Below are 21627 nucleotides of genomic sequence, written 5' to 3'. Positions count from 1 at the left end.
GGTAGCCAGGCACCATCTAGTTGTACTGGACTCAGTCTGGTGGAGGCCATGGTAGTTGTGGTCCATTAGACCTTTGGACTAATCTTTCCCTTGTATCTTGTTTTCTTCATTCTCCCTTGCTCCCGAAGGGGTGAGACCAGTGGAGTATCTTAGGTGGCCGCTTACAGGCTTTTAAGACCCCAGATGCTACTCACCAAGGTAGAATGTAGAACATTTTCTTTATAAACTGTTATGCAGAGGCTTTGATTTGTTCACTACTAATAATCCCTGTGACTAGGCACACAGTAGGTGCTCGATACAATTTGTTGAATGAATAAATGAATTTTAAAAAAGAGAGATAAATTAAACTGCTTTTATAATATTTTATAATATTTCCTAGGATTGGGAAGTGGCACTTTAAAAAAAAAAAGTAGGTGTTGGCTGAATCTTCGGGACAAAAAGGGATATCAAGTTATAGAATGAATATTTGAAAGAGAAACATCTTCCTTCCCACCTAAAAGCAGCCTTATCCACTCAGGTTAATGATGTACATTTAAAAAACAAAAAGGAAATGAAAACAAAAAACAAACTTTAGATTCTTAATTTATTGGGAAAAAATGACTAGCTCCAGCCTTATTTTTCTGTATCAAAGTGATCACTTTCTACAATTCGTGTATTACTGAAGCTGGAGGATACAAACTCCTCTTTTGGGCAAATACTCTCAGAATTTGCCTGCACATGTGATTTACACAAATCTTCCTATGGACAGACTGAACTGTTTTCTGGGATTTCTGCTAAGTGTAGCCTCTAGATGCATCTCCTTGTACACAGTGTATAGACCATCCCTGTACTACACAGGCATATGTTATTGTCAATTGCCATCAAGTCGATTCCGACTCAAGGTGACCCCATGTGTGTACGGTAAAACTGCTCCACAGGGGTTTCAAGGCTACGACCTTTCAGAAGCAGATCGCCAGACCTGACTTTTGGGGTGCCTCTGGGTGAGTCCGAACTGCCAACCTTTCAGCTAGTTGTTGTTGCTGGGTGCCATCAAGTTGACTCCAACTCCTAGTGACCCCATGTAACAGGGTAGAACTACCCTATAGGGTTTTCTTGGCTGCAATCTTTATGGAAGCAGATTGCTAGGTCTCTCTCCCATGGAGCTGCTGGATGGGTTCAAATCACAACCTTCTGGTTAGCAGCTGAGTGCTTAACCGTTGCGCCACCCAGGGACTCCATATAGGCATATACTAATTCTATATATGTACATATATATAGTCATATTTTACCTGTGGATTTTCCAGTATTCGTTTAACTCCATCGACAAGATGAGAGAGAAACTTGGCCCTCTCTGCATTATTAAACAGGGATCTTCGGACCGAGGCAATCTGTACTAAGCAGGATAATACCTAAAAGCAAGGATACAACCCAAATAAAACTGATTAAAAAGATGGTACAGATATTTTCACCACACCCTTTCCCCTCCTATAATATTCTCTTTTACATACATCACTAATTCTGTTCTTTCTATCCCTGCTAGCATTATAATGATATGGGAAGATCAGTGGGGTATAGCCTGGGATAGCTAAAACAGATTAAAAAAAAAAAAAGCCTTAAGTCAAAGCTGATCATAGCAATTAATCAACAGTTTGAAAATATACTTAGGTATTATTTTCAACCACCCCAAAGGCTTCCTTGATTCTTGTTAAGATATACATATTTTTAATGCTTCAAAATACCAAGCAATTAATAGAATAAATATTTTAGATTTCTGCTTAAAGGTCTAAGTTTTTTCTGTTTTATTAGAGCCTTTTGGCTAATCAGGCTTTGCTACAGACTGCTATAATGAAATAACCAAATCAGACTGATGCTATGAAAAAAACAAACAACAAAAACAAAACAACAGCTTTTACACAGCAAACATTTTACCCTTTCCCCACTGTGCTAGATACTTATATTCCCTGTTTGTACCTCCAGATCCATTTTTATCCTTCTTCACACTGCTATGTTCCCTTGGAGGCTGACTTCCAGGGATTACAACAACCAAGTTCCCTGTCCTCTGGCTTCCAGTTGGCTTCAACCAATGGAAAGTACCAAGCGATGAGAGGGCAGAAGGAAAGAGGTACTCTCTCCACCTTGGCTGGGCTATGGGTTGGCAATGGCTGATTTTCTCTACTCATGGCCCTAGCTCCTGTTGTACATCCCTCTCCTAAGCCACAGCTTCAGCTTTCTCCACGGTTTTCTTCCCTCCCCCCGTGATGCTCCCCACTGTGGCTATCTTTCCACTTCTGTCAGCCCCAGGGTGTGTGCATCACCACCCCTGGGTGGATTTCTTTAATTCTGCCCACACTTCTGTAAAAGTCCTTTCATTAATTACCCCTCTTGAGTGCACTACCTTTCCCTGCAGTAACCTTAATGATACAACTACACTGAATTCATATTTCTGCTAAAGCCAAGGTCTACGTTAATTTGGAAAAGTTAACACAGTGAACAGGAAAGTTGTCTACTGGAGAAACACAAGGTCAAGCAGCCACTACTTTATTTTCTTTGTACACTTTATTTACAATAGTATTGTAGACCATCAACATGAAATACTGTACTTATAGTATTTTAGAACCTGAATAGATTGTAGGAGTTGGAGGAGGTTAATTATTGCTTTCAAGGAAAAGTACACCATTCTTAACAGCTTTCAAATGTATTCTGGATAAGTATGCAAATTTGCCTTCCCATTACAGCTTCCATTTATCACTTCTGTAACATATGCCTGAAGTATTTTCCAAAATCTTCTCAGTCAGGACAATCTTAAGGGTTCAACCAGACAGTACCAAGTGAATCCCCACAGTCTAGCCTGTGGCAATTTGAGGTGAGCATAAAGTCAGATACAGAATGAGAACAAAAGAGTTTGACCACTGGTGGCAACTGCCCATTAGACAGAAATAATTTAAAAATAGTTAAGTAACAATTTTATAGTGAAAATCTTTAGGGTACAAGCTTGATCTCAAAAGGATAGATAACTAACCCTAGTATTTTTATGCCTTACTTCCCCAATTATATAAAAGCAAACGAACATGAGGCTCATTCACCATTGTTACTTTCTAGAAATAGGTTTGCTTTAGGAACTGTGGTCCTGACTCACCAAAGGTGAAAACGAAGGAGGGATGGAATGATACAGGTCAAAAAACAGCTGCAGCGTTGAAGAATCCAAGAATGCTGAAACAAAGACAAAAGAGAGCACTTTACTGGGTATGTCTGCACACTGCTGGGGGCATACTTCTGGCACTGTATATTAGGGAACATAGTCTTCTGCTTACTGTTCTGATAGAATGGTTTTTTTCCTTAGAAAGTGATACACCAATAGCGACTCTGGCTCCCCCTCCCCTTTTTTTTTTAAGCACTAGCTTTTAGCTCCTCTAAGAAATAGATTCATTCTTCTGACTCTGAGGGAACTTCAGACAATTATGACTCATCCACAGCAGGAACTTTTAACCAGAGGAACAAAGACATAAACACAGGCACAAGTTCTTTTATTTAATTTTGTTTTTAAAGATAGACATTACCCCAAATGAATAAGAGATAACAGAAGTCTCTAGGCTGATTAATGCAAGAAAGTCAAATATTTATCAGTTAATACTCAGTAATTAAGAGTTCTCCCTTGCTGAGGGAAATCGATAAGGTTTCTCTAGTAACCGCTTCTCCCCTTTATAAAGACAGACGCTAAAATTCTAAATTTTCTCTCAATGTAAAAAAAAGGCATTACCAAGGATTATTTAGATCGTCCTACAGACACCATGTAGTTTAGCAGCAGGTCGTTTTAGGTGGTAGAGTTGTGTTACCTGATCTCCAGCTGGTGGGAATCTGCACTGTACACAGGTCATCTGAGGACTCATCAGTAGATGTGCCAATGAAATCAAAGTTTAGGCAGTTATGAGTGAGTTTGAGCAGTTGCATGAGCAAGCCATGCTGACTTTCATCATTCAAGTTTAGATTCTTTCCTGAAGCCTGTAAAAATGACCACATAATGAGCCCCCAACAATCACTTCCTCTCTTCCAAGCTTGCTCCCAGACTCATTAAGAAGGCTGTTAAACCAGAAAAGGAGGGATATATTTCAATGCAATAAAGTGATATTTTTTCCCAAAAGGATGCCGTATTTCTATCACCTTAACATCATGATGAAATGTCTAGTTCCTTATTTACTATTACAGCAAAGGTCACTAGTTGTACAACTTAGATAAGAGCTTAGCCAGCCATACATTTTGTGGACTGGTTAGTCACCTGGTACTGATAAATTCTGTCAGGAACCAGGGGAACAATGAAGAGGGAAAATTTTTTTTGACAATTCAGGGAATGGAAGGGGACCAGTGATGTGTAATAAATGTCTGATACGTGGAAACTGAGATTACCTACCTGTTAGTTTAGTTAGCACTCTAAGAAAAGGTTGGGGCTTCCAAGGGATAAAAGGTGATAAAAAAGGACAGGTAAGAATACAGACTCAGAAGAAGTCATACTGCTCGAAGAATACGGGATATTTTGCATGCTTGTTAAAGAAATTCTTATAAAGAGGGTTGTCTTTGTAGAAAAGGTGAGCTAGACAACATTAAACGATACTGAAAAATATGAAGCTGGTATTTAAAAAAGCCCCCTTTTTAACACTTACTTTTTATATGTTGTAGACATAATGGCCACAGGGAATTCTGAAGCAATATGGGATGTCTGTGGCTTCATATGCGTGTAAAGTCCTAGTTATTTCCAGATAGGGCAAGGATTAAACTCTGGGAGAGAGTTCTGAATAAGTTCTACACCCTGCCCTACCTTCCTTCCTCATCACTATCATCAACAAAAATCTTTCAAACCGTAATTAAAACAAAAACTCCACTGAATTTTATTTATTCATTTGCAGAGAACTTGACTACAGCTTAATACTGGTCCACACTTGCTGTGACTATTAGATTCAAAGGTTATACCAGCCATGGTCTCAATGGCTGGCTGGCTAATAGTACATAATAGTTTTTGATGGTATCAGTGCTGAGGGTTCAATCCTTAGTTTTCTCAAAAGCTTTCCCCTCTAGCGGGGAGAAGAAACTTTTGCCAGGCAGCTTGCCCAGACTGAGGTTTGTTTGGGAAATCCGAGATACGCAGTTGAGGAAAAAGATGGATATCATTAACTGGGGCAACAGAAAAAAATCCAAACTTGCCTCTAAAACTAAAATTGTGACAAACTGGAAAATGAGAACAAAAAACAAAAAATGAACAAAAAGCTGGAGGTGAATATTTACAGATTCCATTTAGCTTTCCACAGGGACAAAGCATCAAGCATCTGAACATTGTTATAAATGTGTGGGACTCTTAGGTTAATTAGTTCAATTCTATCAATAAATGGATTGAAACACCAACTTTCTATTTTAAAACAGGTAATTTGTTTATGTGATACTGTCTACCCCTTCAGGTTGTAAAATCTAAATAGATGTTAAAATTCAAAATCTACTGTTCCTTACAGATGTTGCTTGTTTATTTGCTGCTTTTAGCTCAGCAGGGGGCAGGGGAGCCAGCCTAGTTTTTGTATGCTAACAATGTAGTCTGAACCCATTTTCAGAGCACCAAGAATCCAAACACCACGAAATTAACATGCTTTCACTGCGTATAGGAAGATTTTATGTGGCTATAAAAAGACAAACGACAAAATTTCAACCTTTGTGGTAAACTGGATTCCTTTAAGACAGGAGCATGGGATAAGTGTTCACTTGCTGCTCTTTACCTAGGGGAATAGATCTGCAATAGGGAAATCACAATCCTTTCTCCAACTTCAGTGATCAATCTGGCAAGTTTCTCTAATGCCTCTGAGATAGGTATTATGTGAAAGATTAAAGAGCTGACATCTAACAAGTCCCTACTCATCCTTATCCTTTCAAAAGAACCTGGGAGCATGACCCAACCTACAGTCTCACCTGTTTTAGTAAATTGCAGGAAAGTGTGAAGATATCAAATAATGATGAATCTCGGAAAGAAGAGGCTATTTTTCTGTGCTTGGTCAAAGGATGGGTGGTGTCTGCCTGTGCGGAAAAAGAATAAACCAAACCAAGTTTTACAATCAATTGTAAAGAAAAAAAATTTCAAGCAGACTTCAAATACTTAGAAGGATTTCCAGTAACCACCACATTAAACACATTTTTAACATTTAAATGATTGTTAAAACATGTATGGTGACAGTGTACAGAGCATAATAAGCTGATAACAGCTAGCCAGGATATCACTTCTCTATAGCTTACAAATGGAAAAAGGAGAAGGGATGAGGATCTCCACTGTAGATTTTTATTTTCCTCTGCACCCAGGTAGGTAAAATGTCCAAATTGTTGGCAGACATTGCTAATAATTACTGTCTCGTTTTGTTGTGGCTTAGTCTCAAAAACACACAGAATAGCAGGGTTTGGATTTTAGTAAACAAACCATTCAGGGCTGAAGTTACTGCAGAACTGCCAAAATGGACGTTAACAAATACACACGAACTTAAGCTAAATGAAAATAGCCTGTAATTCACTCTTCCTTCTCTGATTTAGTTAACATACAGTCGATACCACAGAAGTGAGCACTTAATTTAAATGGTTGTATCAGTCTTTCACTTGTTCCTTGTTCTTGTCTTTTCAGCTAAATTATAGAATTTTTCTGTGGTTAAAGGCTAAATATTTTACTTCTTTAGCATACCCTCTATTTTTGACACATAGTAGGTGCTCAGTAGTGAAATAAAAAGGATTTCAAGGTTGCAAAGCTTAAATCCCTTCTATTATTGATCAATTCATCCAAGAGGAGCTCATTGTGCTTTTGCCACATTAAAGAGAGTAACACAGCAAGACATCTCACAGACAACCAAGTCATGGACGTGCCTTCATTTTATTTCTAAGTTCAAACAGGAATGGTGACAGAAATATACTTTCTGATTTAAATCTCACAACCAAAAAACAAAGGAAAATTAAATTATACAGCTTATAATATTCCTCAATTCTAGCTTCAATGTTCCTGTGCTATCATAAATGTCTCCGATAGTAAGGCAATGCTGGATTGTATACCATGTACCATATATAATCTATTACACTGCTCATGATACAGAGATTAATTACACGTTAAGTATGTTAGACACGTGCCCATCATCTTCTTAAGAAAGGAAAATAAAATTCTGAAAAGATTTTTTACACCAACATTGAGGTAGTTTGTGGTGCCAGGCTTCAAACGGGAGAATATTAACCTCACAATCTCTGTATTGAATTAGCGCGTGCTCTCCTACTACCAAGGTAAACAAAAACAGTTGCTGTTGAGTTGATTCTCACTCATGCTGCCCCCATGTGTTGCAGAGTAGAACCGAGCTCCACAGGGTTTCCAATGGCTGTGATCTTTCAGAAGTAGATCTCCAGGCCTTTCTTCTGAAGCATCTCTGGGTGGATTCAAACCACCAGCTTTTCAGTTAGTAGTCAAGTGCTTAACTATTTGCAACACCCAGAGACTCCACTACTAAGGTACAGCGGTTAAACAGTAAGTTTGTTGTTAAGCACACAGGCTCTGGAATAAGACTACCTAGATTCAAATTGTTGCTTACTAACTGTAAAATCTTCAGCAAATTATTTAACCTTTATGTGCCACAGCTTCCTTATCCAGAAAATGAGACAACAACAGTACCTATCTCACAGAATTTTTGTGAGAATAAAATTAGTTAACATAAGGAAAATGCTTACAACAGTGCCTGGCACACAGTAATCTCACAAAAGTGTAAGCTATTATGGTTTTCATAATAACTGACCACAAGGGGGACTGCATGTGACAGACTACAATATGGACTCCAGATTTTAATAGGCTATTAGCTAGTGCATTTAAAATAATACCAACTCCAAGTTAAAACTTCTCACGGTTAATAAAAATGTTTGCATAATTATGAGCAATAGCAACAGTGATGCTAATGTAATTAATATGCTGACAAGGGTGAGTGTTACAACTAAAATTAACACTGGCCCATCCAATAATAATAAAATTTTAGCTGGACACAAAAGTAAATGACTGAGAAAATAATAAACAGAGCGCTAGAAAGCAACTGGTGTTTCCTCTGTAGTAATGTGTGACATCAACGACTAAAGAACGATTTGGGATTTAACATAATGTTTCGCGCATTTGGAAAAGATTACCAGCAAAATCTTTAATAACAGCACATGGGAATTGATTTTTAAATGACTATAAACACATATTAATGTACACAGGAGCAGAGAGGGCACACTAATGATGCTGACTCCACTTTTACGATCCATTTTTTGGGACACATTCTCATTCTCTTTCACTAGCAACACAATATTATAGTTTTGACTTAGGACCATTGCTCTTATCTCTTAACAATGAACAATTAATACTAAGAAGGAAAGCCAAGGTGGGAGGGTAGAAAATTCTGGAGACAGAAAGGGACTGGGGCAATAAGAGTGAGGTAGGTTGTACTTGCAGAGGAAAACCAATGGAACTATCTTGTTTCAAAAGGGCATTGATCACTTACCGCAAAAGCACACAACTGCCAAAAAAGATCATCCCACACACAGCAGAAAACACTAATACTAAGAAAAAATATGGCACTTACTTCAATGAGGAAGGCTGTAGCACTTACTTGGTTAATTTCATTGGTTAGCTGAGATAAAATTGTGACGCCAATGATGCAGTATTCAACACTATCCTGGTTAAAAAACATAAGGCAGAAGGAGTTACCATGTGCAGCTTGATTTCTGCTTTGGGATAAGGTCAGACTTCTGAATGACAGATTCCTGTGTCACTAATGAAACCACCTAGACAAGGCAGCAAGGAATCGTAGTTTAAAACTGTTGCTTTGCAGGACATAAAACCTAACTGCCATAATGGAAGGCTGACAAATCTGACTTCATCAAAATTTAAAACTCTTGCATTTTAAAAATTGCCATAAGCATTATACCATAAACATTATGAAAAGATAAACTGGTAAATCACATTTGTAAGATAAATGAAAAATAAATGAGTTGCTTAATTTACAAAGACTGTATAAACAATGAGAAAAAGGCAAAAAGCCTGATACAAAAATGTACATAAGATATGAATAGGAAGTTCCCAGAAAAACAAAGACAAGTAGTAAATTAACATATGAAAACTTGTTCTGTCTCACTCATAACCCAAACAGCAAGATACCAATTCTTTTTACCTATCAAATTGCAAAAAAGAAAAAGTTTTGCTTCAGAGGCTGAGATACAGGGAAACAGGCACTCTTACAAACCGTTGGTGGAAGTGTAAATGGTATAGCTTTTTTTAGGGTAATTCAGAAATAATCTTTGAAAGAATATACTCTCTCTCTGTCTCTCTCTCACACACACACAACCCTTTGATTAAATAATTCCAAGGCTAGGAATTCACCCTACCAATACACTTATTCAAAGTATGGGAAGGTATATGTACTGGGATATTCACTCAAGTAGTTATTTAACAGTAAAAAACTAGAAACAAACTAAATGTCCATCTATCAAGATAAATTATGGTGTTTCAGATTGGAATAGTAAGCAGGCATTAGAAAGAATGAAGCAGGGTTTGTTTGTGCTGACATGCAAACACTGCCAGGACATATTAAGGATAAAAAAGATGCAGAAGAGAATATACGAAATAATTCCACTTTGAGTAATTTTTAAAAAGTGGCTAAGTATATACATTTTATTTCCTCCGTTTTATTATGTCAAATATATACATCCTACTTGTAAAAATCTTGTGACGTCTGTGATTGCATTTCTGAAGACATAGTCATCCTTCTGACAGTCAAACCAGCCCAGTTTTGTGATTCTGGCATATAACTGAATGAGTGCTTGTGTCACAAAAGTAGCCAACTTCGGCCGAGTGGCAAGGTAGTTGAGCACATAGTTCCCTATAAAACAAAAATAATTTACATAATAGAAAGCTCTGACAGAGAAGGGTGTACATCTTTAAATATGTACTAAATGGCCAAAAAAACAGTAAATTGAGACTATTTATCCTAAACACTCATTATTCGTTATGCCACTGAGAAATGGGGCCTTGAATTTAAGATTATTAGGCTTTCTAATTCAGAGTTTTATTTTCATAATGAAGAAAATGAAGTATGATAGACTTGAATCTACCTTGTTGTTGTTGTAATCTGCTGTTGAGTCGATTCTGACTCATGGCGACCCTGTGTGTGCAGAGCAGAACTGCTCCATAGGATTTTTAAGGCTGTAATCTTTCAGAAGCAGATTGTCAGGCATGTTTTTCTAGGTGCCTCTGGAGGAATCTGAACGGCCAACCTTTAGGCTAGTAGAACTACGCTTAACTGTTTGCACCACCCGGGGGGTTAAATAATATCATCTGAATAGAATTAAAAATCTCGAACAATGTTTTTCTTACTTTTTAGTAGCAGTCAAGACTGAATAAAAGAAACTTCTGACAATAAAAGGGATGACTTAGAATTTTCCTGGAAGTAATTATATTGGACCCTCTTCTACGGAAAACCCTATGGAGCACGGTTCTACCCTGACACACATGGGGTTGACATGAATTAGAATGCACTTGATGGCAACTGGCTGGCTCACTTTCATAAACCCAAAGTTCTGGAGAAAAACCTGGATTCTAGATATTCTGTATGCTTAGGAATTTCAGAGTGTTATCAAACAAGCACATAAATCTAACTGTTACTAGCACATCACTAAACAAACTAATTTCTTTAAAACAGAACAGAAAATTCTCTACTTACGAATATCTATTCGTTGTTCCAATGGTAGGGGGTTGTTTGTGCGTGATATAAGCTTTGTAAGGCATGTAGCTGCCAGTAATTGGGAGTAAGATGACTGTGGAAAGAAGGAAAGAAAAGGACCTGTTATTCAAATTATTGGGTAAGCAAGCCATAAGATTTTTTACTTGGAGATCTGTGCTCAGATGAGGGAAAAAAGAAAAAAATCAGTTTTGCTATACTGGATCCTCTCTGGATTTTAGACAGTGTATCATTTTATGGGAAAATGAGTACTATACAGCGTAGGAGCTTATTTAGCTGACTTCAGTCACAAACAAGGAGCAAGATAAAGTGAGTGGCATGAACAAACTCAATCCAATCCAGATATCTGGATCAGTTTGAGGGGTAGATGCTAAAGATCTTTTCAGAAAGATATCTTTAGAAGAAAAATTCCTTTCATTTAAACCAAGAAATGTTCTCCCCTCAATAACCCTGTTTTTAATAATACTTCAAAAATTTTTACCTCATAATATTCCTATATGTATAGTATCAGAAAGAAAAAAGAAATATTAGGGGAACCATCACATTAGGCTATATAGTTAATCCCTAAATTACATCTTTCCTTCAACACAGCTATCAATCAGCTACAGCTCTGGGGAATGTACAGGCTAGTTTTAAAGTAAAATACTTACTTAACAATTATTTGTGAAAAAGAAAAATTATACCCTAAGCAATGGAATAGCATCATTACATTCTCAAGTGTGGCTTTTAACCTTACAGAGAATCAAGCATTCTTATCTGATTATAATTTATAAGAAGGAACCATTAAGAATTCCTCTATGTGGCTTTATAGGTCATGTAAAAGAAACAGACTCAGAACCATTAAAGATAATTAAATCAAGGTCAAGGATGATTTTCCATGAAACTAAGAGTTCTAGGACAGTAGGTCATCTATGTTAGCATTATATGATACTACCAGGTATAAAGAACATCTAAGATTAAGAAAAAAAAATCTATAAAAGTGACTTAGAAAATTAATGGGATTTTTATTCAACACCCCTGAAAATGGTTTAAATTGTTTAGTTAGAGCAGCTGTGTCAAACTACTAATAGTGGAAAAAAGGCTATGTGAATTTACAGACCATGGCTCTTACACACACAATTCCAATAAATTTGCTAAGTCACTAAGAAGTGAACTGAGAGATTAAAAAAGAAGCAATCCACTAAAACGAAATGTTTTTAGTACTGTATCAATCCTATTTTTCAGCTTGTTGATTGTCAGTAACGAGTAACTGGCATTAGCAATGTCAGAGATTATAGTGTGGCATTCCAGCAAGTCAGCTGGAAGAGCCAGCTGAGCATCTCCTACAGAACAAACATGTAGATCAAGCCTAAAGCCCAGTGATTTAAAAGAAATATACCAAATATTATATGTGTAAAACTTAGAACACAGCACTACACAGTCTCTGACCATGATCTTGTAGCCTTGAGATACCTGGAAAAAGAGTTTGATACCTCAGCTATTAAAGGATAATTTTAAAGCAACTTAGTTCGTTCTATTTGCTGCATAAACAATATTGTAACAATACTAATTTTTAAATGAAGCTATCCAGAATTCCACCATCTCAACAAATTAACTGCTTTCATTTCTTTCCCCCATATCTCCTTTTAGTCTTAAGGATGCTTTTGGAAAGTAAATTTTTAGTAACCAATTCTTTAGGGATTCACTGTTGTTCAGGATATAATACTGCATTATCATTTCTATTTTCACCTCTACTACACTGATAATAATTATGGCTAATACTTGTACTTTCTCTTGGTTTCTTCCCTTTCATCTGTGAAGTAGGGTAATAGGTAAGCATGCATGGAAAGTAGTTTGAGCATTAGAAAAAATAAGAGGTGGACTGGACTTGATTATGTTGCCATTTTGTCTAAAGAAGTACAGCACTAGATTCCAGAGTCTAGTATTCTGACTTTCGTAATTGTAATACCCTTTCAGGGTACTTTGGTGAGATTTTACCATTCTGAAGACCACACCCTACCCCACCCCCAAATTAATCAAATGACATCTCATTAGCAGTATTATTTTCATCACTGCAATGTCATTTTTCACGTCCACTGTCATCTGGAAGAGGTTCTAATTCCACTTGTAAAGCTAAAACTTCCTGTACTTTTCATTGTCAAGATAAATTTTTCCTAGACTTCTAAACAATAAGCAGGAGCTGTGGTACAGAGGAGGAGAAATAAGACGCCTGGAGATCTTGTAAGGTAACATGGAGTTTAAATACAGAAAAGGAGTCCTAGAAATTTGATTACAGATGAAAAATGATAGGAAAAGATACACGTTCAAAGAAATTTTCCTGATGAGGCTATATGGACTTTTTGCCTACCTGACAGGTATGGTGCTCTTAAAAAGTGAAATTAGAAGGCAGGGACATCTAGAAGACTCAACGAACAGAAGCTATCACAATCCATCCCTAAAATTAGAACCGGAATCTATTTTCCTAAGCCTGTTATCCTTTGAGAATTTTCAAATCTTACGTACACTCCCTCTTTCAAGGAGTAGCTGGCACTTGCTCAGGCAATCAGGGCTGTTGGTGAATTCAACCAAGGCTTTCTCTGCCTGGAGTCGAGTGGTGGTATCTGTTGTTTCATACAGCTGTTTGCACAGATTCTCTAGTTGGGCCAGGCTCTGGAAAAGATCAGTTAAAAAAGAAATTAATCCAGCCTGCTATATACACAAAGTACTGTACTTGAAATTACCGGACAAAGATAAGTAGTAATCAATGAAGAGAGAATTGCTTCTCAACTCTGAGGAGAATCTGGGTGACCTTTATCTAATAATAACCATTTGTAATTCTTTATTTGATGCTTTAATAGACAAAATGATAGAACGTTAAAATAGCTACATTTTCAGTTTTTCCCTTGAAGATCAATCACAAATTACATATTTTTTTCCTTGGAAATACCCACCCTCCTAAGCATTTCCATAAGACATTCAAATAAAAATTCAGAATTTGCTTCTGTCCTGCTATCAGTTTCAAAACACTAGAGGCACTGCTACCAAAACTAAGCACATAAACACAAAATGTAAGTATCCACACAAATCTTTACATAATTTTAAATATTCTCCCTTTGAATAGCTAACTGAGTTAACTTATAAATATCTAGATACATTAGAAATGGCCACCTCTATGAGAAAGCTTCAGAATGTATGTACGCACCTTCCTCCCTGGATCCCTCATGCCTAAAGTTCAGCAGACTTCCTTCTCTGGCTGTACTTTAAACTTTCACTTCGGTTCCAAATTTAAAAGGGAAGGGTCAAAACAAATTGAACCCTAGCATATGCTCACACAGAGATAAGACAAGGGAAACGCCCCCAAACAAACCCTTCTCTCCAAATCTTGAACTAGGTCCAGGGAGAAAGAGTGGATATGGGTGTGTGCTTTGGTCAAAAACCCAAAGGGATCCAAATCTACTTAACGTAGTGTTTTAAAAGGAAAAGAGGAAAGGAACTGGTTAGGATTTAACTGTCATCTTTCACCGAAGAGATGGGTAAACATCTGTTTGCCTTTAAAGGAATGGTTTGGACTTTAAGAAAAAAACATCTGAGCCTATTTTCAACAGTAGCAAGCAAGAATTGGTTTAAATAGTTTGAAGGATCCTTCTGTTAGAAATGAAAATTCTGACAAGATCCCCCTCACCCCCTAAATACTAACTAAACAAACCAACCTGGGTAAATTGCCTAAAATATATTACACAGTCAGTCTGCCCAAGGCTTTTTGTTATCACTTTATTTCATTTTGCTGTGACTTTATAAATCACAGCTTTTCCACTAAGCAGGAAAGTCCTTAGTGCAAGATTCCTATTTTACTCAACCCGTTTAATGAATTTCAAACATTAACCTAAAGGCAACAGAAAAGACAAACACTAACACTCTAAGAGAAAAGCATCAGTCTCACTTCAGAGATCCCACCCCCCAAAAAAGAACAAAAACAATCAAAAGAAACCACTCCTCAAAACATCTTGGGACTTTGATTATGCTTATGTTTAATTTGTTCCCCTCTGACTTTTCAGGGGGCCCACTTAATATCTTCTTCAATTCAAAAACACAGAGAAAACTGCAGTTGCAAAGTCAGATTTCAAGCAATGAAATTCTATATGCAGTACCTGATTTTTTCCACATAGCTTATAAACACAAGAATAGAGGACAAGATTAATTATACATATATTCCATAAAATACATGTGAAAGTCATTTTTATGCTAGCCAATACTGGCTCAAGACGAGTATGAAGTCAGGGTTTTTTTTTTTCCGCCTATCTCATGATTTACTTAAAAGAAAAGGAAGAAATTATTTAAAAAATAGGTAACACAAAAGATATCAACAGGATACCCTAACTAAAAAGGAAAATTACGAAATCTGGTATTAGGGAAAAACAGCTGTCTCATAACCTTCACAGGGTCACACACTTTAAGCTTTCCAACATCTTGAACAGACACTCCCTAAGCAGTCAAGCTTCTTAATACTTAAGGTATAATGAGTCTCCTTAAAGTCTGATCAATCAGTTCTGGTAGCTCCCCCAGTGCAACTCTCGTTTCTGTTTATTACAACAAAGTTGTTCACATGACAATGGCTAAGCATCTGTCACCAGTGGTTCCTTACTGCTAAAAACCTACATGCAGGTTATGGTGGGCGTTTTTTGCTGTTGCTTTGTTTTGATTTGCTTTAATTTAGTTGACAAAACATACTGCAGGTTAAATCTGGTAATGAGTTCTCAGCTCAGGAAACAATCCTGTTTAAAAACAAAAAAGTAATTTGACCATTTACACAAACAGTTTGAAGAACTATAGCTCTGTTTCCAGAAGAACAAACGGGGAACGATTATGTTTTCCCACACAATTAGTGGAAACATCTATAAACCACAGAGTGAATTGTCATTTTATTTGGGTTTCCCATACTACCCATGGAAGAAGTAGAGGAACAAGACGGTTACATTTATGCTCCTTTGGATCCTAGTGTTTCCAAGCAAATTTAATGGTTGGATTATCTGAATTGTTTTTTTTGGACCCAGCATAAGACAATTTATCCTACCAATTATTTGATTAGCCAATAAAACTAGTATTTCACATTTACAGGGAAGGAACAACACACCACAGCATTTTTCCCCTTACATGGAAACACCTTTCCTATTCCCCAATTCTTATTAAGGGCATCTGTTACATGATGCCAGTTGGGTCACAGCAAAGACTCCAGAGAAGAATGTCTATTTTCTGTCCATCAGACTGCCAAGCCTATAAATTCACAGAGAAACTTCTATATACTCCCTCTGGAACAGAAAAACACATCTGGTGTAATACTGTATAAAACTGGAAGGTGATCCTCAACAGCAAAGGAGTGTTTAAGGAAAAGAAACTCAGGACAATTAAATCTCAAACCTAGAAACATGCTGATTTCACCAACAGTCACAATGAAGGTACAGTATTAAAAGAATTTATCTTCTTCAATATTTCACATTATTTTACAGTCTTTTAAAACTAGATAGAGAAAATGTAGCTCAATTATTTCAGTATAAGGTGCAACCTCTTGAGACTACAGACCTCAACATATAATCCTTTGTCTGAAGAGCTGCCACTAGATTAGAGGAAATGGAGATTTTGTTTGTACATTAGATGTTATACTACTCCCCAAAGTAGAATGTCTTGGTATTTATGTTATTTAGTTTGTACAATATTGCTTTTTAAATAGCCTAACAGCATAGACTTTTATATTAGCCTCACTGCTCTTAAAAAAAAAAAAATGCGATTGGAAATTTCCAATCAGAGACTAGCATATTGGAATTTAGGAAGGACTTTGTGACATTCCCAACAATGCCGAGTACTGAACTAGAAAACAAGCAGAGCACTTGGGTGATCAGTTGGATCTGCAGGTCCTCTGAAGATCCTTAATCACATCCTTAATCTGATTGTCACCCAGACTAGCTGAAATGATCAGAAGCCAACATTTTATTACAAAGTGTAGGCTCAATCCCATACACTAGAAATTCTAATGAAGAATACAGTGCTGTTGTTGTTGTTAGGTGCTGTCAAGTTGGTACCAACTCACAACCACCTACGTACAACAGGTCCTACGCCATCTTCAAAGTCGTTGCTATGTTTGAGCCCACTGTTGCAGCCACTGTGTCAATCCATTTTGTTGAGGGTCTTGCTCTTTTTCGCTGACTCTCTAACTTTACCAAGCGTGATGTCCTTCTCCAGGGACTGGTTCCTCCTGATAACATGTCCAAAGTATGTGAACAAAGTCTCACTGTCCTTGTTGCTCGGCTGTACTTCTTCCAACACAGATTTGTTCATTCTTCAGGCAATCCATGGTATATTCAGTATTCTTCACCAACATCATAATTCAAAGGCATTACTTCTTCTTTGGTCTTCCTTATTCATTGTCCAGCTTTTTCACATGCATATGAGGCGACTGAAAATACCATGGCTTGTGTCAGGCACACCTTAGTCCTCAAAATGACATCATTGTTTTTCAACATTTTAAAGAGGTCTTTTGCAGCAGATTTGCCCAATGCAATACATTGTTCGATTTCTTGACTGCTGCCTTCATGGGTGTTGACAATGGATCTAAGTAAAATTAAATTCTTGACCACTTCAGTATTTCTCCGTTCATCACGATGTTGCTTACTGGTCCAGTTGTGAGGACTTTTGTTTTCTTTATGTTGAGGTGTATACTGAAGGCTGTAGTCTTAATCTTCATCAGTAAGTGCTTCAAGTCGTCTTCACTTTCAGCAAGCAAGGCTGTGTCATCTGCATAATGCAGGCTGTTGTGAGTCTTCTTCCAGTACTGATGCCGTGTTCTTATTCATATAGTCTGGCTTCTTGAATTATTTGCTTGGCATATAGATTGAGCAAGCATGATGAAAGGATACAACCATGATGCACACCTTTCCTGATTTTAAACCACATAGTATCCCCATGTTCTGTTTGAATGACTGCCTCCTGGTCTATGTACAGGTTCTGCATGAGCACAATTGTTCTGGAATTCCCATTCTTCACAATGTTATCCATAATTTGTTATGATCCACACAGTCTAATACCTTTGCATAGTCAATTAAAACACAGGTAAACATCTTTCTGGTATTCTCTGCTTTCAGCCCAGATCCATCTGATATCAGCAATGATATCCCTTGTTCCACGTCCTATCCTGAATCTGGCTTGAATTTTTGGCAGTTCCCTGTTGATGTACTGCTGCAACTATTGTTGAATTATCTTCAGCAGAATTTTACTTGCATGCGATGTTAATGAGATTGTTTGATAATTTCCACAGTCTGTTGGATCACCTTTCTTTGGAATGGACACAAATATGGATCTCTTCTAGTCAGTTGGCCAGGTGGCTGTCTTCCAAATTTCTTGGCATAGATGAGTGAGCACTTCCAGTGCTGCATCCGTTTGTTGAGACATCTCAGTTAGTATTCTGTCAATTCCTTGAGCCTTGTTTTTGTTGCCGGTGCCTTCAGTGCAGCTTGAACTTCTTCCTTCAGCACCATCGGTTCTTGATCATATGCTACCTCCTGAAATGGCTGAATATCAACCAATTCTTTTTAGTACAGTGATTCTGTGTATTCCTTCCATCCTCTTTTGATGATTCCTGCATCATTCAATATTTTGCCCATAGAATCCTTCAATATTGCAACTCAAGTCTTGAATTTTTTCTTCAGTTCTTTCAGCTTGAGATATGCTGAACGTGTTCTTCCCTTTTGGTTTTCTAACTCTATATCTTTGCACATTTCATTATAATATTTTACTCTGTCTTCTCGAGTTGCCCTTTGAAATCTTCTGTTCAGCTCTTTTACTTCATCATTTCTTCCATTCGATTTAGCTACTACTCTACATTCAAGAGCAAGTTTCAGAGTCTCTTCTGACATCCATTTTAGTCTTTTCTGTCTTGCCTGTCTTTATACCTTTTGCTTTCTTCATGTATGATGTCCTTGATGTCATCCTACAACTCATCTGGTCTTCAGTCATTAGTGTTCAATGCATCAAATCTATTCTTAGATGGTCTCTAAATTCAGGTGGGATATACTCAGTGTTGTACTTTGGCTCTCATGGACTTGTTTTAATCTTCTTCAGCCTTGAGTTGAACTTGCTTATGAGCAATTGATGGTCTGTTCCTCAGCTGGCCTCTGGCCTTGTTCTGAGTGACTACATTGAGCTTCTCCATCGTCTCTTTCCACAGATGTAGCAGATTTGATTACTGTATATTCCACCTAGGAAGGTCCACGTGTACAGTCACCATTTATGTTGCTGAAGACAGGTATTTCCAATGAATAAGTCATTGTTCTTGCAAAATTCTATCATGAGATTTCCAACATCATGTTGAATACAGGGTAGATTTACCAATTTAATAACTGAATTTTCATAGTGAGGATGCTTCCAGTGTAAAAGAAACTGCTGAAAAGTTACTTTCAACTTGTTCATGTTCCCCAATAATTTAGATCCCCGTAGTTGGAATTTTTCTATGAACTGGGAAAACACTGTGCTAAGAAAACTAAGAGATACATACTTAACCTACCAGAAAATGAACCATTTTTAAGGACCTAAATTAAGATTAATAAAATCTATAGACTATTTACATTTTATTTTTAATATACTCATTAAGGTAGAGCTTGAATGAAGGCATTCTGATTGTCAAGAATGAGTATCCAATTATCACAGTAAAAAAAAAAAAACAAAACAACCTCTAAAAATTTAGTAATAACAACTCTTGTTAGGTTATGAAGACAAGTGAGTATAGAATATACAGAGTATGTTATCATTTGTGAAATGTGTTAGTAAATGTATAGAAAGAAAATTTGGGTGAATACAAACCAAGTTTAACAGAGGTTATTATCTGCGACGTGAGGTTATGGGAAACTTTTGATTTCTGTTATATATTTCTGTAACTTCTGAATTTTTGGCCATGACCACATATTACTCTGTAAGCAAAAAAACAAAACAAAACAAAAACCAACCCAATAACTATACAGATAAATAGCTACATTCTTTTCTTAACTCTTCTAATTAGTAAGGTTTTGCTAATTAACAGCTGATTCTGTTAATAATCAGAATTCATAAAACAAATCCATAAAAACAAAAAGGCAAAAAAGTATTAAAATTCCAAAGGCTAATTAAAAAAAGTTTGTATTTCTTTTAAAAAATTTTGTATTTATTACTACTTTTATTTTGCTCTTCCTTACCAATAATAAATCCTGACAGTTTCATTTAACACATAAAAAAAAAGACCTGAAAAGAATACTCCATTCAAGGTTTCCTCTTGTTTCTAAAGTTACCTAAGAAGGCAATCTTGTGGGAAGAAAACCATCCTAGTTTTACACATATATCAGCAGATCTCTTGGAAGTTATTTACTGCAATGGAGTCAATGGGGTTTGCTAGCCCTCTGAGCGAAAATGTTTATATATACAAGCTTAATATTTATTTTAAAAGTCAGTTTAAGAAAAAGGTAAGTTTACAGAGCCAGGGCAAAGGACCTGAATAAGTACTTCACAAGAGGATATCCAAATAGCCAACAAGCAAATAAAAAGGTGCTTCACCTCAATAATCATCAGGAAATTTAAATTCAAACCACAAAACGATACCTATCAGAATGGCTAAAATGAAAAAAGGTCAAGATCAAGTGTTGGTTAGGATGTGCTTCCAGTCTACTCCAATGACCGTTGAATCGATTTTGACTCATGGTGACCCCATGTGTGTCACAGTAGAACTGTGTTCCATAGGGTTTTCAATGGCTGGTTTTTTTGGAAGTAGATCACCAGGCCTTTCTTCTGAGGCGCCTCTGGGTGGACTTGAACCTTCAACCTTTTGGTTAGCAGCCGAACACCTTAACTGTTTGCACCACCTGGGGACTTATACACTGCTAGTAGAGTCTAATATGGTTCAAACGGTTTGGAAACCTGTTCGGCAGTTTGGCAGTATCTATTAAAGCTTAATATATGGATACCCGATGGACCAGTTACTCCAATCCTTGGTATACACCCAAAAGAGATGTGTACTAATTTCACAAACACACACACACAAAGTACAAGAATGTTCATGTCAGCACTAATTGTAATAGCTCCCAAACGGAAATAAGCCAAACATCTATCAGTAATAATAAAGATGTTTTATTTCTTAATCTGGGAGCTGGTTAACAGGCATGTTCACATTTTGACTATTCATTGAGTCGTATATATATATTATACTTTAAACAGATGTTTCTAAAAAAGAAGATGGATGAAGGCCATAATTCTTCCAAAATTCTCCAGGATTTTTCCTAGAAAATTTATTATTTCTTTCAGATACTAATGGAAAAGAAGTTCATTAATAATCTACAACTGTACTTTAGATTTAAATGCTTTAGTTTTTACATCAATTCATGCTTTTAGAACTATGACTCCCATTATTTTCTCAGGAGATAAATAAGGTAAGACTTTTGGACACTTCGGGACATTCTATTGCTCAGAGTACTAAGAGGGTGAGAAAAACTGCTTGGTTATAGATGCTGTGTAACGTCTACTGCCGTAAAACAAGATAAAATATACATTTTCAGCAAGTGATAATGCTATGCCAGACCCTTGCAGACATGAGATAAGGATGGCAAGTCTACTAACATATGAGGCTGCAAAATTCTACATTTAACCTCAAAATACTAATCAATTCTAACCTGTAATAAACATGAATGACTTTTGCATTATGGGTAATACACAGCCAAATATATGTAAACAAATTATTTCATGATGTAAACACAGCCAGATTAACTATGTGCCTGGTCGTTTAACAGTTTATTGACTTATAAACTTAAGAGTTTTCTTTTATCATGCCACTAGAAACTGGTTTTGGTTCCTTGTCAGACACACATTAATAGTGTGGATGAATGAAAACTAAAGTGTAAGGTGAATT

At 36.7% G+C, this 21627-nt stretch overlaps 1 protein-coding gene across 6 annotated transcripts in view; it reads right to left on the bottom strand.

The window, feature by feature from the left end:
• The window catches only part of XPO7 (exportin 7), a 98179-nt gene that overhangs the window by 26386 nt on the left and 50166 nt on the right, over nt 1-21627 (bottom strand). For 2 of the 6 annotated variants that reach the window (XM_004382101.1, XM_023736676.1), the window contains 8 exons: nt 13236-13382; nt 10716-10809; nt 9709-9875; nt 8607-8672; nt 5923-6027; nt 3813-3978; nt 3116-3189; nt 1269-1388 (listed from right to left, as the gene is read on the bottom strand). In XM_004382101.1, the coding sequence (XP_004382158.1) occupies nt 1269-1388; nt 3116-3189; nt 3813-3978; nt 5923-6027; nt 8607-8672; nt 9709-9875; nt 10716-10809; nt 13236-13382 (939 nt within the window). Of the gene's footprint in view, nt 1-1268; nt 1389-3115; nt 3190-3812; nt 3979-5922; nt 6028-8579; nt 8673-9708; nt 9876-10715; nt 13216-13235; nt 13383-13914; nt 16757-21627 lie in introns of those variants that run through there. The other 4 variants (XM_023736677.1, XM_023736675.1, XM_023736679.1 and 1 more) reach the window with 4 other exon arrangements.

This window comes from Trichechus manatus, unplaced genomic scaffold (assembly GCF_000243295.1).
Source record: "Trichechus manatus latirostris isolate Lorelei unplaced genomic scaffold, TriManLat1.0 scaffold00090, whole genome shotgun sequence".
Lineage (NCBI taxonomy): Eukaryota > Metazoa > Chordata > Mammalia > Sirenia > Trichechidae > Trichechus > Trichechus manatus.
The sequence above is the reverse complement of the archived record's forward strand: the minus strand, read 5'-3'. Positions and strand labels throughout refer to the sequence as shown.